The sequence below is a fragment of the Halichoerus grypus genome, chromosome 12 (assembly GCF_964656455.1).
Source record: "Halichoerus grypus chromosome 12, mHalGry1.hap1.1, whole genome shotgun sequence".
NCBI classification, from domain to species: Eukaryota; Metazoa; Chordata; class Mammalia; order Carnivora; family Phocidae; genus Halichoerus; species Halichoerus grypus.
The window spans coordinates 1,152,791-1,167,925 of record NC_135723.1 but is presented as its reverse complement, the minus strand read 5'-3'; the positions used below and the strand labels follow the sequence as shown (position 1 = coordinate 1,167,925).

Genomic DNA, 15,135 nt, shown 5'->3' with positions numbered 1-15,135 from the left:
GTCATAAGTGTCCATGACTCTGATGAGAACATGCTCCACCAGATGGGCCCTGGGACCTCCTGGGCAGGGTTGGGGGGAGGGGCTCCCGCTCTGACGTCTGACCTGGGGCCGCTCTCTGCACCTACTCACTAATGTGTCTACAGCCCCACCGGTCAACCTCCATGGCCAGGATCCCCTCACCAGCCGAACAAACCACCCATGGGGCCGCGGGACCTCCCCCACCCCCAGAGGCGGCAACAATGTGCTCTGGTGCCCACCAGGCAGGAGGTAACACAGCTCTGCCTGTTCTCTGACCTGCTCAAAGGGCAAGGACCCTGTGCAGAAAAGTGGGGATCATGTCCTATATTACAGTCTCCAGTACATCATGCTGGTGTGTCTCTCCTACATCACAGCACAGACATCACGGGGGTGTCTCCCCTACATCACAGCATGAACACCATGGGGGTGTCTCCCCTACATCACAGCGTGGACGTCACGGGGGTGTCTCCCCTACATCACAGCGTGGACGTCACGGGGGTGTCTCCCCTACATCACAGCGTGGACGTCACGGGGGTGTCTCCCCTACATCACAGCGTGGACGTCACGGGGGTGTCTCCCCTACATCACAGCGTGGACGTCACGGGGGTGTCTCCCCTACATCACAGCGTGGACGTCACGGGGGTGTCTCCCCTACATCACAGCGTGGACGTCACGGGGGTGTCTCCCTACATCACAGCGTGGACGTCACGGGGGTGTCTCCCCTACATCACAGCGTGGACATCACGGGGGTGTCTCCCCTACATCACAGCGTGGACATCACGGGGGTGTCTCCCCTACATCACAGCGTGGACATCACGGGGGTGTCTCCCCTACATCACAGCGTGGACATCACGGGGGTGTCTCCCCTACATCACAGCGTGGACATCATGGGGGTGTCTCCCCTACATCACAGCGTGTACATCATGGGGTATCTCCCCTACATCACAGCGTGAACATCATGGGGGTGCCTCCCCTACATCACAGCGTGAACATCATGGGGGTGCCTCCCCTACATCACAGCGTGGACATCATGGGGGTGTCTCCCCTACATCACAGTGTGGACATCATGGGGGTGTCTCCCCTACATCACAGCGTGGACATCATGGGGTGTCTCCCCTACATCACAGCGTGGACATCATGGGGTGTCTCCCCTACATCACAGCGTGGACATCATAGGGTGTCTCCCCTACATCACAGCACAGACATCATGGGGGTGTCTCCCCTACATCACAGCACAGACATCATGGAGTGTCTCCCCTACATCACAGCGTGGACATCATGGGGTGTCTCCCCTACATCACAGCACGGACATCATGGGGGTGTCTCCCCTACATCACAGCGTGGACATCATGGGGTATCTCCCCTACATCACAGCACAGACATCATGGGGTGTCTCCCCTACATTACAGCACAGACATCATGGGGTGTCTCCCCTACATTACAGCACAGACATCATGGGGTGTCTCCCCTACATCACAGCACAGACATCATGGGGGTGTCTCCCCTACATCACAGCGTGGACATCATGGGGTGTCTCCCCTACATCACAGCACAGACATCATGGGGGTGTCTCCCCTACATCACAGCGTGGACATCACGGGGGTGTCTCCCCTACATCACAGCATGGACATCACGGGGGTGTCTCCCCTACATCACAGCGTGGACATCACGGGGGTGTCTCCCCTACATCACAGCACAGACACCATGGGGGTGTCTCCCCTACATCACAGCGTGGACATCATGGGGGTGTCTCCCCTACATCGCAGTGAGGACATCATGGGGGTGTCTCCCCTACATCACAGCGTGGACATCATGGGGGTGTCTCCCCTACATCACAGCGTGGACATCGTGGGGTGTGTCCCCTACATCACAGCGTGGACATCATGGGGTGTCTCCCTTCCATCACAGCGTGAGTGATACACAACATGGGGGTGCTGTCACCCTGGTTACACCACAAGAGGCATCACATGCTCCTCCCCATTTAGTGTTGATAGTATCTTGTTTTTGGCCATTCTAATAAGTATTTACTTATATCTCCTTGTTTTAACTTGCAGTCCCCAGATGACGTATGATGTGGGGCAATTTTTCATGTGCTTATTTGCTATCTGTTTTTCTTCTTTGGGGACTGTTTCCGTTAAGGCCTTTGGCCATTTATTAATCAGGTTGTTTGTTTTCTTGCTTTTGAGTTTTAAGAGTTCTTTTAACATTTTAGATAACAGTCTTTTATCAGATTCATCTTTTGTAAATATTTTCTCCCAGTCTGTGGCTTTTCTTCTAATTTCTTTACATTTTCTTTCACAGATCAGAAGTTTTAAATTTTACTGATGTCCAGCTTCTACACTTTTGCTTTCATGGATCATGCATTTGGCATCAAAAAACTCACTCATCACCACACCCAGGGCGATCTGGGTTTTCCCCCTGTCGTCTTCTCAGAGTTGATAGTTTTTCATTTTCCACTTAAGCCTACGATCCATGTGACTTAATTTTTGTGAAAGGTGTAAGGTCTCTGTCTAGGTTCATTTCTTTGCATGTGGATGTCCAGTTGTTCTGGTGCCATTTGTTAAAAGATAATCTCTCCATTGTACTATCTTTGCTTGCCCAAGACCAGCTGACTGTATCTACGTGGGTCTATTTCTGGTCTCTCTAAGCTGTTCCATTGCACTGTTTGTCTATTAATTTCCAATACCCCTCTTTATGCTATAGATTCACATATTATTATACCATAGTTTTACGGTAAGTTTTGAAGTCAGGTAGTGTCAGTCCTCTCACTTTGTTCTTCAATATTACGTTGGCTATTCTGGGTCTTTTGACTCTTTTTTTAACTTGGGAATCAGTTTATCGATATCTATAAAATAACGTACTGCACCTTTGACTGGGATCACATTGAATCTCTAGATCAAGTTGAGAACTGACATCTTGACAAAATTGAGTCTTCCTCTCCGTGAACATGGGACACCTCTCCATTTACTCAGTTCTTATGTGAGATCATCCATCAGTCTAGTAGTTTTTCATATAGATCTTGTACATATTTTATTATACTTATACACAAGTATTTCATTTTGGGGGTGCTAATGTAAGTGGTGTGTTTTTAATTTCAAATTCCACTTATTCATGGCTGGTATATTCACAAAGGATTGATTCTGTATCCTGGTATCCTGCAACTTTGCTTTAATCACTTATTAGTTCCAGGAGTTTTTCCATTGATTCTTTTTGTCATCCGCAAAGACAATTTTATTTATCCCTTATCAATCAGTATACATTTTATTTCCTTTTCTTGTCTTATTGCATCAGCTAGGACTCCCACCATGATGTTAAAAAGCACTGGTGGGAGAGGACATCCTTGTCTTGTTTTGATCTTAGTGGGAAAGCTTTGAGATTCTCACCATTAGCTGTGATCTTACTTAGGTTTTTATAGGTATTCTTTATCAAGTTTAGGAAGTTCTCCTGTATTCATAGTTTACTGAGTTTTTTATCACAAACGTGCATTGGATTTTGTCAGATTTTTTTCTGCCTCTATTGATATGATCATGTGATATTTCTTTAGCTTGGTGTGATGGGTTACATTAGGTGATTTTTAACTCTTGAACCAGCCTTGCACACCTGGAATAAATCTCACTTGGTCATGGCATATAATTATTTTATACATTGTTGGATTTGATTTGCTAATATTTTGTTGAGGATTTTTCCATCTATGTTCATGAAAGATTTTGATCTGTAGTTTTCCTTTCTTGTAATGTCTTCATCTGTTTTTGGTATTATGGTAATGCTGGTCTCAATGGGTTAAGAACTGTTTCCTCTGTTTAAATCTGGTAGAGATTGTAAAGAATTGGTATAATTTCTTTCTTAAATGTTCAGTAGGATTCACAAGTAAACCTGGCACTTCCTGTCTTGGAAGGTATTTTGACAGTTTATCTTTACAAATGTTAATGAATTTAAAGCAGTACTTGTGCTATTTGATTATTAATGAAATTTACTTATTTGATTATTAATGAAATTTACAGGTTTTTTTTTTTTCTTTTCTGTAGTGGTTTCCAAAAAGTATCAGTCATTAACCTCTTATTTACAGCCTGAGGTCAGATGCAACCTTGAGCATACTGGTTGTGTAGAATCTGTTCTAGGAATATACGTGTTGGGTATGCGATAGTAAAGTCAATGGGACACAGGCCTAGATAGGAATGGGGCTTAGAAGGAAAGTTTATTATATTCCGGGTCCTACAGACAGGAGGCACAGCACACCACACAGGGCCACAAGGAAGCGTCAGGGTGGTCAGGAGGCAGAAGCAGGAGGAGGAGAGAGCCCAGGCCATAACCCTTACTGGGGTTTCCATGGGAAAGGGCAGAGCAGGACAGTGTGAGCAGCTTAGCATTGGCTACCTTGAATAATTCCAGCAGTAGGGTGCTGTAGGGTGTCCCTAGTTGCCTGGCACCTGGCCCAAAAAGAATATTGTCCCCTGGGCTGCTCGGTCTAGATGGAGGAGGTATGGCTCTGGGCTGCTTGGTTCCCATATGGAAGACATGCTTCCCATTGGGTCCTTTTATATCTTTAAGGATTGGCTAACCCCACGCGGGACAACCTCTCCCCAGCCAGAAAGGTCTTAAGAGGCCAAAACATCATAATATACAGAAAATAAATGTGCAATGCAGAAGCAATGGGTAATTTGCTTTGCCGGAGTTCCGAAAGCCCCAGCAAGGTAGAATGGAAAGGCTGTTGGAAGATAAGTAGGTAGAGTGAATGCAGATGCCACCAGCTGCTGAGTACTTCCCGCGGGCCCAGCGCTCCTGGGCATCCCCCGCACATGATCTGTAAGCCCAGTGAGGCAGCTCTCACTGCCCTGGACCGTCTGCATGTCTCGTCCAAAGCCCGCGCCTTCTACGTAACAAGAGCCGGGCTCTGAACCGGACTTTCCGCACCAAGAGCAGTACTTGTACCCGCGATGCAGGTTTCCGTGTGGCAGACCAGCAGGCGCATGGGTGCATCTACCAGCTGGATTCGAGTCACGCCTGAAGTCGCCTCTGCACAGCGAGAGGCATCCAGCTCCGGGCACCCAGCCTCTCTGAGCTCTAGGAACATGCGGGGCTCCCAGCAGGGACCCGGAGCAGGGTATGGGGCCAACTCCTCCGCAGGCTGGCCTTGAGCTGGCGCTGCGCCCCTGCGCATGCCCAGACCCCCACACTCCCCCCGCAGAGCGCTGCCCAGGGCGGCAGCGAAGGGTGCTGGTGACAGATGACGTTGGTGTGCCCGACTAACGTGACCCTCGACACACACTGCAGATTTCGAAATTGTTTTTAGCCGCGAACGCAAACAAAAGAGCCGTATGCTACACTGAAAGCAGCGTGCCTGAGTGCCAGGAGGTCAGGGGGACCGCTGGGGTCAGGAGAGCAGGGGAGCCGGGGTGCCAGGAGGCCAGGGGACCCTCAGATGGCCTGACACAGTGAGGAAACAACAGGACACTGGGATGTCGTCAAAGCAGCCCCACCGGGCTCCCTGCGGGACTTGGGACAAACTCTTCCCCACTGTGGCCCCCACTTTCCCCACCTGGAAAAGGATGGACTGTACCAGGCGAGATGGTTTTTTTTTAACCGTTATTCACTAATGATATGTTAAGACGCTGGTCAGGTGGGCACCGGCCTCCCGCCTGCCCTCCCGCCGCCCCACTCCCGAAGTCGCTTGCGTGGGAGGGGTCCCCCCGGGCAGCACCAGCACCGGCCAGCGATGCCCGTCCGGGTCCCACCAGGGCCGCCCCTCGGAACGTCTGCGCCGCCTGGGGCCCTGCAGGGGTTCAGACCCCACCCCACGAGGGCTGGGAAGGATCCTCACAGCGCCAAGGACTTTGGGAGTCCGACAGCTGTGAGTCACTCTCCGCTCCCTGCCTCTGGACACGGGGACACGGGGACACGGGGACACGAGCCTTGCCTTGGGTGCGAGGCTGGGGTGACGGTCTCCGCTCCCGAAGCTTGTCGTGCAGAGGCGGGTCGACCGGCCGGCACGCAGGAGCGCACGGGGATGGCTCAGGCCTGGACGTCCGGCCCCGACGGCGGGAAGGCCGGGAACACACACAGGTGCGCGTGGGAACCCACCAGGTGGAGGCCCTCGGGGCTCGCCCCGCCCGCGCCCCGCCCTGCACGTGCGCCCAGGGAGCGCCAGGTGCAGGCCGAGCACGGGGGTCGGGGGTCGCGGTCGCCTGCCTGGCCTGCCTGCGGGCCGCGCCGCGGGGCTTCTGGGCGCCGGCTTGGGGTGCGGCAGCTGCGTCCCCGCGTGGAGGCAGGATGGAGCCCGGGGCACAGGTACGGCTGGCCGCCTCCCCTGGTGTGGGGCGCCCTGCGCTGGGACCCCACACGCCCTCCCCCGACACATCAGTGAGGGTCCAGGTCCTGCACACCCCGCCCTCCCTCCCCTGTTCCCGCCCCTCCCCAGCCTGTCCTGCGGGGCGGGGTCCGGTGTGGCCTTGCGGGGGGCCGGGGGGGGGCCAGCACCAGGAGCAGGAGGGGAGCCCTCGCCATGCCTGCTCCATATGTGCAGAGAGACGCAGGGTGCAGGACTGGTAGGGTCCCGAGGGGGGGGAGTTTCAGAGTCCTGAGTCTCGGACCCTAACCACTCCCCAGCCCAGCCAGGGGGGCTGCCCAGGTCTCCTCGAGTCTCCCCGGGCAGGGACCTTTCTCCCTTCTTCATTTGTAGGCTAGGTGTCAAAATAAAAGGGCTAAGCAGGTTTGGAGTGGCCCCTGCCGCCCTCCCTAGCCCCCACTATAACCTGATGTTATTTTTAGCTTCTTCTGGAACATTAGATCCTTATTTTTCCTCAGTTTGGGGAAAAAAAAAAAAAAGGATCCTGTACCCAAAACATAGACATCTTTTCTTATCAATATATTAAAAACACATTTGAGATTTAAAAAAAAAACCCATTAAGGGTCCTTGCATGTTGATCCATTAAGGGTTTAGTTTTTTCCCCTGGGTTGGAGGAACATTAGCCTGTTGTTTATCTTTCATAGGAATTGTGGGCCGTCTGTTTTCACTGACGATGTCATCTGTTTTTCTTTACAGAAGTTTAAAATTTTATATTTCAACTTCTTTTCCTTTATGGCTTCTGTGTCATGAGTTATCATTTGAAAGCCTTACCAGTTTACAGAGCAAGCCACCCGCATTTCCTTCCAGTGCTTTGATAGTTCTGTTTGTACCTTGTTGGCAAAGAGGCAGAACTGACCTAAAACAAAGCGTTTATGTGAGGTCTCAGGATTGCAGTTCGGGGAGCAACCCAAATTGTGTCCCCTCAGGGGACAAAATTCAGGGGTTTTTAAAGATAATGGGGAAAGTTTGTATATGTTGCTTAGAAAGAATTTTGACTGGTGTTGGCAGCAGAAAATTCGGGTTGGTTGAACAGAATTGGAGTAAAATCTCTTAGGGCAGCAAGTTGCAGGGGCTCGGGGTATGTGGGGTTTGGCGGGGCTCAAAGTTTCTAGTTTCACCCTGAGGACAGAGAACAAGGACGAGCCCCCCTGCTGATGGCCTCCCGGCTCCATCTAAACCCCTCAAAATAAGTGACCCCATTTCACGTCATGTCTCACAACATTTGCATCTTATATGCAGTTGGAATTGATCTTGGTGAATGATATAAGAATCCAATTTGTTTCTGATTTTTCAAAATTATTCTGTTTCTTTTTCGCAATCTGAATTTTTAAAGAGTTTACTATTCAGTCCCTTGTAGTTTATTTTCATGTAGGGTATGAGGTAGGGACTTGGCTTTGCTACTTTTTTTTTTTATTCTAAATGGCTGACCCATTGGAACAACACTCAAAGAAAAAAAAAAAAACTCCCTTCCCTGCTCATTTAAAACCCATCTCTTCCTGTCTAATATTCCCAGATGTATGTCTCTATTGTTTGTGCTGAGTACGCATCTGAAAACCCACACTGTTCTTTCTGTAAGCTGTTAGTGCTATAGTATTGTTCTATCAAAAATGTATCGAATTGTTCTTTTTTTTAAAAAGATTTTATTTTATTCATTTGACAGAGAAAGAATGAGCACAAGCAGGGGGAGTGACAAGCAGGAGGAGAGGGAGAAGCAGACTCCCCGCTAAGCAGGGAGCCCGATGTGGGGCTCGATCCCCGGACCCCGGGATCATGACCTGAGCCGAAGGCAGACGCTTAACCTGATGAGCCACCCAGGCGGCTCTCAAATTGTTCTTATGGAAAAGCATATCAGCATTTAATTGTGTATTGGTTCTCAGCGCACTTCCATGAGTAAGTTAGTTCAGGGTAGCTCCTGCTAATCAGAAAATATGCTCCTGTTCGCTCTCGATGCCTTTCTGGTAGGAGCCCCGCCCGGTGTGTACCCCTCCCCTGCACTGAGTCTGGTCCCTCTTGGAAGTAGAATGACTTTGTCTCCCTTTACAAGCGTTGATGACCTTCCATGGGATTTGGATCATTTCTCTTCTTTTTCTCTTTGATCTACCATAGGCTTAGAAAGAAAAAAAAAAACCCACACTGTGAAGTAGCCTCCATTACTAGTTTATTTCTGTTTCTCCGTATTTCTCTGTGGATTTTGCTCTGTGTTGCTGCTGCGGCCTCTGGAGCAAAGGTGCTTAAAGAGGAAAACATTCAGACTTTTTAATCACACTGTGCTTCTGTTTTTCAACTCATCTAACGCATTTTTGCATGAATTTGGCCTCCTAACAGCAGACGTGCTCCTGTGCTCACACGTCCCCCCCGTGGGTTGTCTTCGCTGCCGTAATGCTGGGGATCTTTCCGAAGCCCTTGGTCTCCGGCGCAGCCTCCGACGGGCGGTGTGGGGCCGATGCGCTTTCTGACCCAGTGCAGTCTGTTAATAAGCGAGCTGATTCTGTTTGCCTTTGTCGACAGGGCTCAGGTGTTCAACCTCTAACCAGCAAAGAAGATGTATACGCGGTAAGTAGGTGGTAAATAAAGGGTAAGATGCTCACCATCACCGGTCGTGGAAGAAATGCACATTAAGACCACCCTGCCGTGAGGTACCACTGCTCACCTGTTAGAAAGCAAACAGTAGGACACCTTAGGGGCCGCCGACCCCGAATGCCGGTGAGGATGCGGAGCGACTTGGGCTCCCCGTGCGGGCCCGCGAGGCTGGAGGACCGCGCGGCCACTCTGGGAAACACTTGGGCACTTACTGATGCTGACTCATTCTCTGGAGCGAATCCAGCTTTTCAGAGTGGGTAGAGTTCACATTCATCAATCTCTACGGGTTTTGCGACGGGAAACAATGTACCAAGAGCACCCTGAGACCTACACAGTAGCCGCTCGGGAACTGACCACCCCCCAGGATGGCACTCCCGACTGGCTTTCCGGCCCAGGGACTGGGAGACCCTCCTGTGGACGTTCGGCACGGTCTGACCTGTTTTCGGTTTCAGCGGGGCTGGCACTTCCCCCAGCTGCCTGGTCATGATATACTCACCTCGGAAGAATGCTCTAAGAGCTCACTGGGATCCGATTCGGAATACTCCAGCACGCTCCACTGAACGCGTTTCCGCGAGCAACAACCCCTTCCCGCCAGACCGTATTTCCGGACCTCTTCTGCCCTGGCCCACCTCGAAGCCCCTCTGGGGAATTTAAACACCCAACTCTGCCACGCTCAAATAAGCGACTTGACGTGCTTTGTTCAGAGTCAGGGACGTGGCCCATCACCGGTGAGGTGAAAAGCCACACAGCCATGCGCATCAGGATTCCATTTACGAGACGTGAACTTCTTTTGTATACGGGACATGCATTCCGTGCTTTTTGTTTTCTTACAAATTGCTAACAGTAGCTACTTAGGGGAGCCGGATGGCAGGAAGGCTGACGTTAGACTTTCTAGTTTTACTTGTCCCTCTATGCTTTGATTTTAAGCAGGACAGGAGGGCAGCAGCCCCATGGGAGAGCCCCAGCCCCCCACCCATGGAAACCGTGACCACCCGTGTCTGTCTTACGTTCCTCAGTGCTGGCGTGATTTGTCACGCAGCAAACGATGGCTAGGACGCTTTCCCACGGCCTTGGAGCATTTCTGATCAGGCTCACGTTTAAGGCAACATAAGCATCTGTCCTCTGTTCTAGGAAAAGTTTAGCCCGTTATTACTTCACTATCATGACTATGCTTCTCAGCTCTGCCTCCCCAAAAACTCACTACTGGATACATCCCTTCAGGTGCAAATGCACAGCAGGAATTCAAGGAAAACCCCGCGGTAGTATCTTGCACTGACTGGTGGCTCTGTTCTTCCCCTGAGCGGAAGCCAGTTGGTGGGCCGCCGCCAAGACTGCGGGCTTCCGGGCACGTCCCAATCACCCCATCTTCACACTTCTATCCACTTGTTGGAGAGAAGTTCCAGTCCCTCCCGCACCATGCATGACAGTGGCTTTCTTGATTGATACTTTTGGGAAGCAGGGCCCACAGTGGATATCATCACCAGAAAATGTTCTTCCCACTAGCGAACAGGTGCATGAGATCGGCCCCTGAGAGTGGGATTCAGCAAAGCGTGACCGTTCATCGTGAACACGGCTGCAGTGAACGTGGCAGGGTCAGTCGGTACCTTTTCAGGATGATGGTTCCCTTCCCTTTGGCCAAATGCCCAGACGTGGAATTCCTGGGGCACGTGATATTCCAGTTTTTCATTTTTTTGAGGACCCTCCATACTGTTGTCCAGAGTGGCTGCACCAGCCTGCATTCCCACCAACAGGGCATGAGGGGTCCCCTTTCTCCGCATCCTCGCCGACACCTGCTGTTTCTTGTGTTGTTGATTTTGGCCATTCTGACAGGTGTGAGGTGGTATCTCCTTGTAGGTTTGATCTGCATTTCCCTGGTGCTGAGTGATGTGGAGCATCTTTTCATGTGTCTGTCGGCCGTCTGGATGTCCTCTTTAGAGATATGTCTGTTCACGTCCTCTGCCCATGTTTTAATTGGATTATTTGGCTTTTTGCTATTGAGCTGTATGAATTCCTTGCGTACTTCGGATAGTATCCCCTTATTGGATTTGTACTTTGCGAATACTTTCCCCCATTCCATCCGTGGCATTCAACATAAAATCAGCATTCCTCTGAAAGCTACCTAGACTGGTAGGGGATTGGCTCGGATGCACCGCAGTGTGAATTAATGCCTCTTTAAAAGACACATGAGGGCTTCTTTCAAAAACCAAGCTGCTCAGTCTGTCACATCCTTTTGACATGACAACCTGTCAAGGAGCGCTGTGGAGACCACGACCTTAGGATAACCATAAAACTGTTTGCCGAAGACAGTTTGTCAGCATGAGGGAAAGGCCGTGAGCACAGGAGTTTGAGGGTTTTCCCAGAGGCTTTGTTCTCGATGGAAAAACACTCTGAAGGAGCTTCTGCTGCCGGCCGGGGGCTTGGGAGCTGGGGGCGGGGGGCTCGGGATCAGGACGCTGGGTGTCCACACCCCTGCCTGATTCGCCGTCCCATCATACGGAGAGCAGCTGCGTCCGGCCGCTGTTCTGCTCTTTTATGTTGAGCGTAAATGTTAAGATGATTTCATTGACAATGTTTTACAGTTTTCTCCTGAAAAAAAAAAAAAAGTGTTTTTACCTGAAAACCCCCTCTTTTTCAATTCCATTATTAAGACCACATTTTGGACCCATGGTTGCTTTTGACCAAAAAATAGAACAGGCGACTTGGGTGGAAAGGCAGGTACGGCGGGAGCACGCTCTGGGCCGCACGCTCCCACCCGGGGCGGGACTGGAGGCTCTGTGCCCAGGGCAGAGGCTGGCGGGGAGGAGGACGTGCCCGGTGGGCTCTGGTGCCCGTCCTGAGGCTCCTGCCGGGACCTTCTAGGGAGCCGACATCTGTGCTCTGTCTCGGCAGTTTTCCAGGGTGAGCTCCTCTGAGGAAGACGAGGGCCCCTCTTCACTGAGGAGTCAGCTGCCCTTGAGAAGGGTCCTGAAGCACAGCACCCCGCTGGGAGCCTCCCCCAGCCTGCGCAGGAGGCCAGCAGGCCCCGTCCCCTCCCACCCGGCAGAGGGCCCTGAGCCTGGATCCCCGCTGCCTGCACACCTCTCCTGGGACCCCCCGACCCCCCAGGCAGGGCTCAGCTCCACGGCCGCCCTCCAGACCCCGCAGCTTTCTAGCATCTGGGCCTCCAGGGCGGCCAGTGGGCAGCCAGGGCCCAACCCAGACCCCCGGGCTCCCGGGGAAGAGCCGCCCACAGCGGCCTCGGTCACCCGGCGGCGGCAGCAGCGAGCGGAGTCCCGCGGAGCGAGGAGCCGGCCTCGACCCGTGGGGTTGCCCGGGATCCCCACCACAGCCAGGAGGAGGAAGCGGGACCTGAAGAAGCTGGCCACTGTGGTACGACTATCCCCAACCTGACCCTGTCCCTGACTGTGTCCCCGACCCGACCCTGTCCCCGACCCCATCCCTGACCCCGTCCCTAGGGCCCCTTTCCTGCTCGGAGCACTGCGTCCTGGCCCCTCAGCTGGTTCACCTCTCCTGTGACGCCCTGCTGTTCTAGAAGGTTCTGAGAAGGGCACGGCCGGGGGACTTCCACCTTGCCCCTCACGTGGGGCCACAGCTGACCCCGGCTGTCCAGGTCTGCTGCCAAGAGGTGGGGCGTGTGCAGTGCATGGCCTGGCTCGTGGGCTGGGCGCCCGTCGGTCTGTTGGGTCCCTCTGGGAAACCTTCACCCTTCCCTCTGTGGCCTCTGAGGCCCGTGGCTCCGCTCCACCTGCTGGGACTCCGTGGAAGTCAGGTGTGGGGCAGCCTGGATGGCTTCTTGCCGTCTCTTCTTTCTTCTCTCACTCCTTGTCCGCCCCTCGGAGGGGTGCTGGGTTCCACTTTCCAAGGTCGCCGCAGGATGCCTCGATTCTCCCACTGATTCCTTTCACTGGCCTTCCAGTCCTCTCTGCTTGGCCTCACTCGCCCTTCTGGGGCGTTGCTGGTGGGATGCTTTCCTGACGGCCCCCCCACCCCGCCCTCTGTGGCTGTGTCTGGTCGTGGTTGGGAACCCGGCCTTGCAGAGCTGACCAGAGCTCCACCTGCGTTCCTGGGTGCGGCCCGAGTGCGGGGCTGCCCCCGAGCCCCAAATGCCTCCCTAGTGCCCTGTCCCCACGGGCTGATGATGTTCCCACCTGCTGCCAGGAGAGGTGTGAGTGGGGCTGGAGTATTCTGGAGCTGACAGAGGGAAGGGGCCTGGGGGTCTCACTGTGTGGCAGAGATTGTCCCAGAGGTGGGGCAGGCCCTGGGCCTATGGGGCCCCTCGTGCAGGCGCCCAGCTTCCAGCCCCTCGGACTGCTCTGGGCTCTGGGAGGGGGTCATGTGCTTGCTGGTGGCCCGTCCCCCGGCTCTGCTGTCCCCGCTCGTTCTGCCATCTGCCCACACCCTTGCTGACAACACCAGCTTCTCCTGGTCCTCATTTGCCCCCACCCAGGGATTGCTTCATTTTTTTACACTTCCAGGCTATTTGGAGGACCATGATCTGTGGGGGACCCGCCATGGGGGGCCGAGGACCCAGTCTTTCCTTCCACCGCCAACCCTGTCCTCGATCCGCCACCCTGCCCCCCCGCCGTGGCTTCTAGGAGGCCAAGCCCGCGTCTCGGTCAGGAGCAGGGCTCATCCTGCCCGTGTTCCCCGCCCTGGCCTGGGCCCTTCTCCCTGCTGCAGCCCCGCAAGACCGCCTGTCCACTCCGCCCCACGGGGATGTCCCCGGCACGCCCCCGGCTGGCCCTCCCTGTCCCTGTGCCCAGCCCTCCGGCCCCCTCTGCCCCACTCCCCTGGGTCCTCAGCCACCCCTCCGGTGCCCACCCCGACTCGGCCCTCTGGGCGGTTGCCGCTCCGTGGTGCGGTTGTGATGCCCGGCACGCGGAAGCAGGGGTGCCCGCGAGCCGAGGGCAGGGCCGGGTGGGGAGGGGCGTGCAGCCCGCATGGGCCTCTGCTGTCCACGGGCAGCGTGGCAGGTGCTCCTGCAACACGGGCCTTCTCAGAGACGCCTTTCCTCCGACAGATGGAGCGCGTGAGGCAGTGGGAAATCCGCCAGCTTCAGAACATCGAGGAGGCCACTCAGCACGAGCTCACCATCGAGGACGATTGACCCTCGGGGCCGGGGCCAGGGGCTGCGATGCTCTGGAGCTCGCACCTCGGCCGGACTCACCCGGCCCTCTGTCTGTCTGCAAACCCCAGCCCTCCTCAGGGCTTGCCCAGGTCCCGCTTGGACCGCTGCCCTCCCCGCGCTGCGCCTCTCGAGTCGGGTGGGGGTGAGCTAACGAGGCTCTCCGAGGTACCACCAGAGCGCAGGGCCCAGAGGGAGCCGACGGGGGAGGTGGACGCCCACTGCGCCACCCTGGGGGTGCCCGCCACCCCCGCGGCTTCCCCAGTGCGATCCAGGGCACAGGATGACATTTTGCACATAGAGACCAGGGAGCGTGGCGACCCAGCCGCCCACACAGGGCTGGGGCCGCACACCCCGCGGGCTCAGGATGCCATTCCGGGAGAGTCAGACGCTGGGACTCTGAGCGGGAGGCGCTTCGGGCGGCTTGCAGGTGCTCGTTCCGAAAGGTGGGGGTGGGGTGAAGAATCCGACCCTGTGCCGTGGTTCGGGCCGTCTCTGCCCCGTCCCTGTGCAGTGTCGCTGGGGTCCCACAGAAAAGCCGGAGGTGTTTACACCCTGTGCTCTGTTTTTTTTCCTTCTGAAAACGAAAAGAGCGTTTGTTTCCAACCCTACCCCGGGCCGTCTCCAGGGCTGCCCCTCCAGGCCTGGCCATGGTGGCCCCGCTCTCAGGGCTGCAGATCAAGCTCACTGCTAGACAGAATCAGGAGGCAGCCCTAAAGCAGGGCACTCCCTGTGTTTGTTTGGAGGTTTCCAACAAGGAAGGAGGACAGTCCTCCCGGGGTGGGGGTGGTTTGCCGTCACTGGATGAGTCACTTCAAATGACTGTACGTGTGGGAAGAGCGGATTTACTGTCCAGTGGGCTTACACAGTCCTGCCTGTCCTGACCCCGTTCTTCCTTCATAAGCTGACTCTTCAACGTGCTCACTTCTCCCTTTGTTACAACATTTATTGTCGGATTATGGAAATGATAAGTTTATGAATTTTTCAAATACAACACAAAAGTATAAAGCAGAAAGTCTGCCTAGAATTGCATACCGTGGAAAAATACTTCAGTGCAAACCCTTCGCGC

General features: G+C 54.3%; 1 protein-coding gene across 1 annotated transcript; it reads left to right on the top strand.

Annotated features, from left to right (window-relative positions):
- Positions 1-1,944: 1,944 nt before the first annotated feature.
- Positions 1,945-14,650, top strand: CCDC201 (coiled-coil domain containing 201). Its single transcript, XM_036066748.2, has 4 exons — positions 1,945-5,866; positions 8,870-8,914; positions 11,831-12,310; positions 13,962-14,650. Exons 1-4 carry the CDS (start codon positions 5,732-5,734, stop codon positions 14,046-14,048), a joined length of 747 nt encoding a protein of 248 aa, XP_035922641.2. The 5' UTR covers positions 1,945-5,731; the 3' UTR covers positions 14,049-14,650.
- Positions 14,651-15,135: the final 485 nt, after the last annotated feature.

Bases quoted from the DNA above. Each gene is read 5' to 3' on its own strand.
- CCDC201 (XM_036066748.2), top strand. From the start codon at position 5,732: ATGCCCGTCCGGGTCCCACCAGGGCCGCCCCTCGGAACGTCTGCGCCG. The intron at 5,867-8,869 runs GTGAGTCACTCT...CTTTGTCGACAG, and splicing joins ACTTTGGGAGTCCGACAGCT to GGCTCAGGTGTTCAACCTCT. The intron at 8,915-11,830 runs GTAAGTAGGTGG...CTGTCTCGGCAG, and splicing joins GCAAAGAAGATGTATACGCG to TTTTCCAGGGTGAGCTCCTC.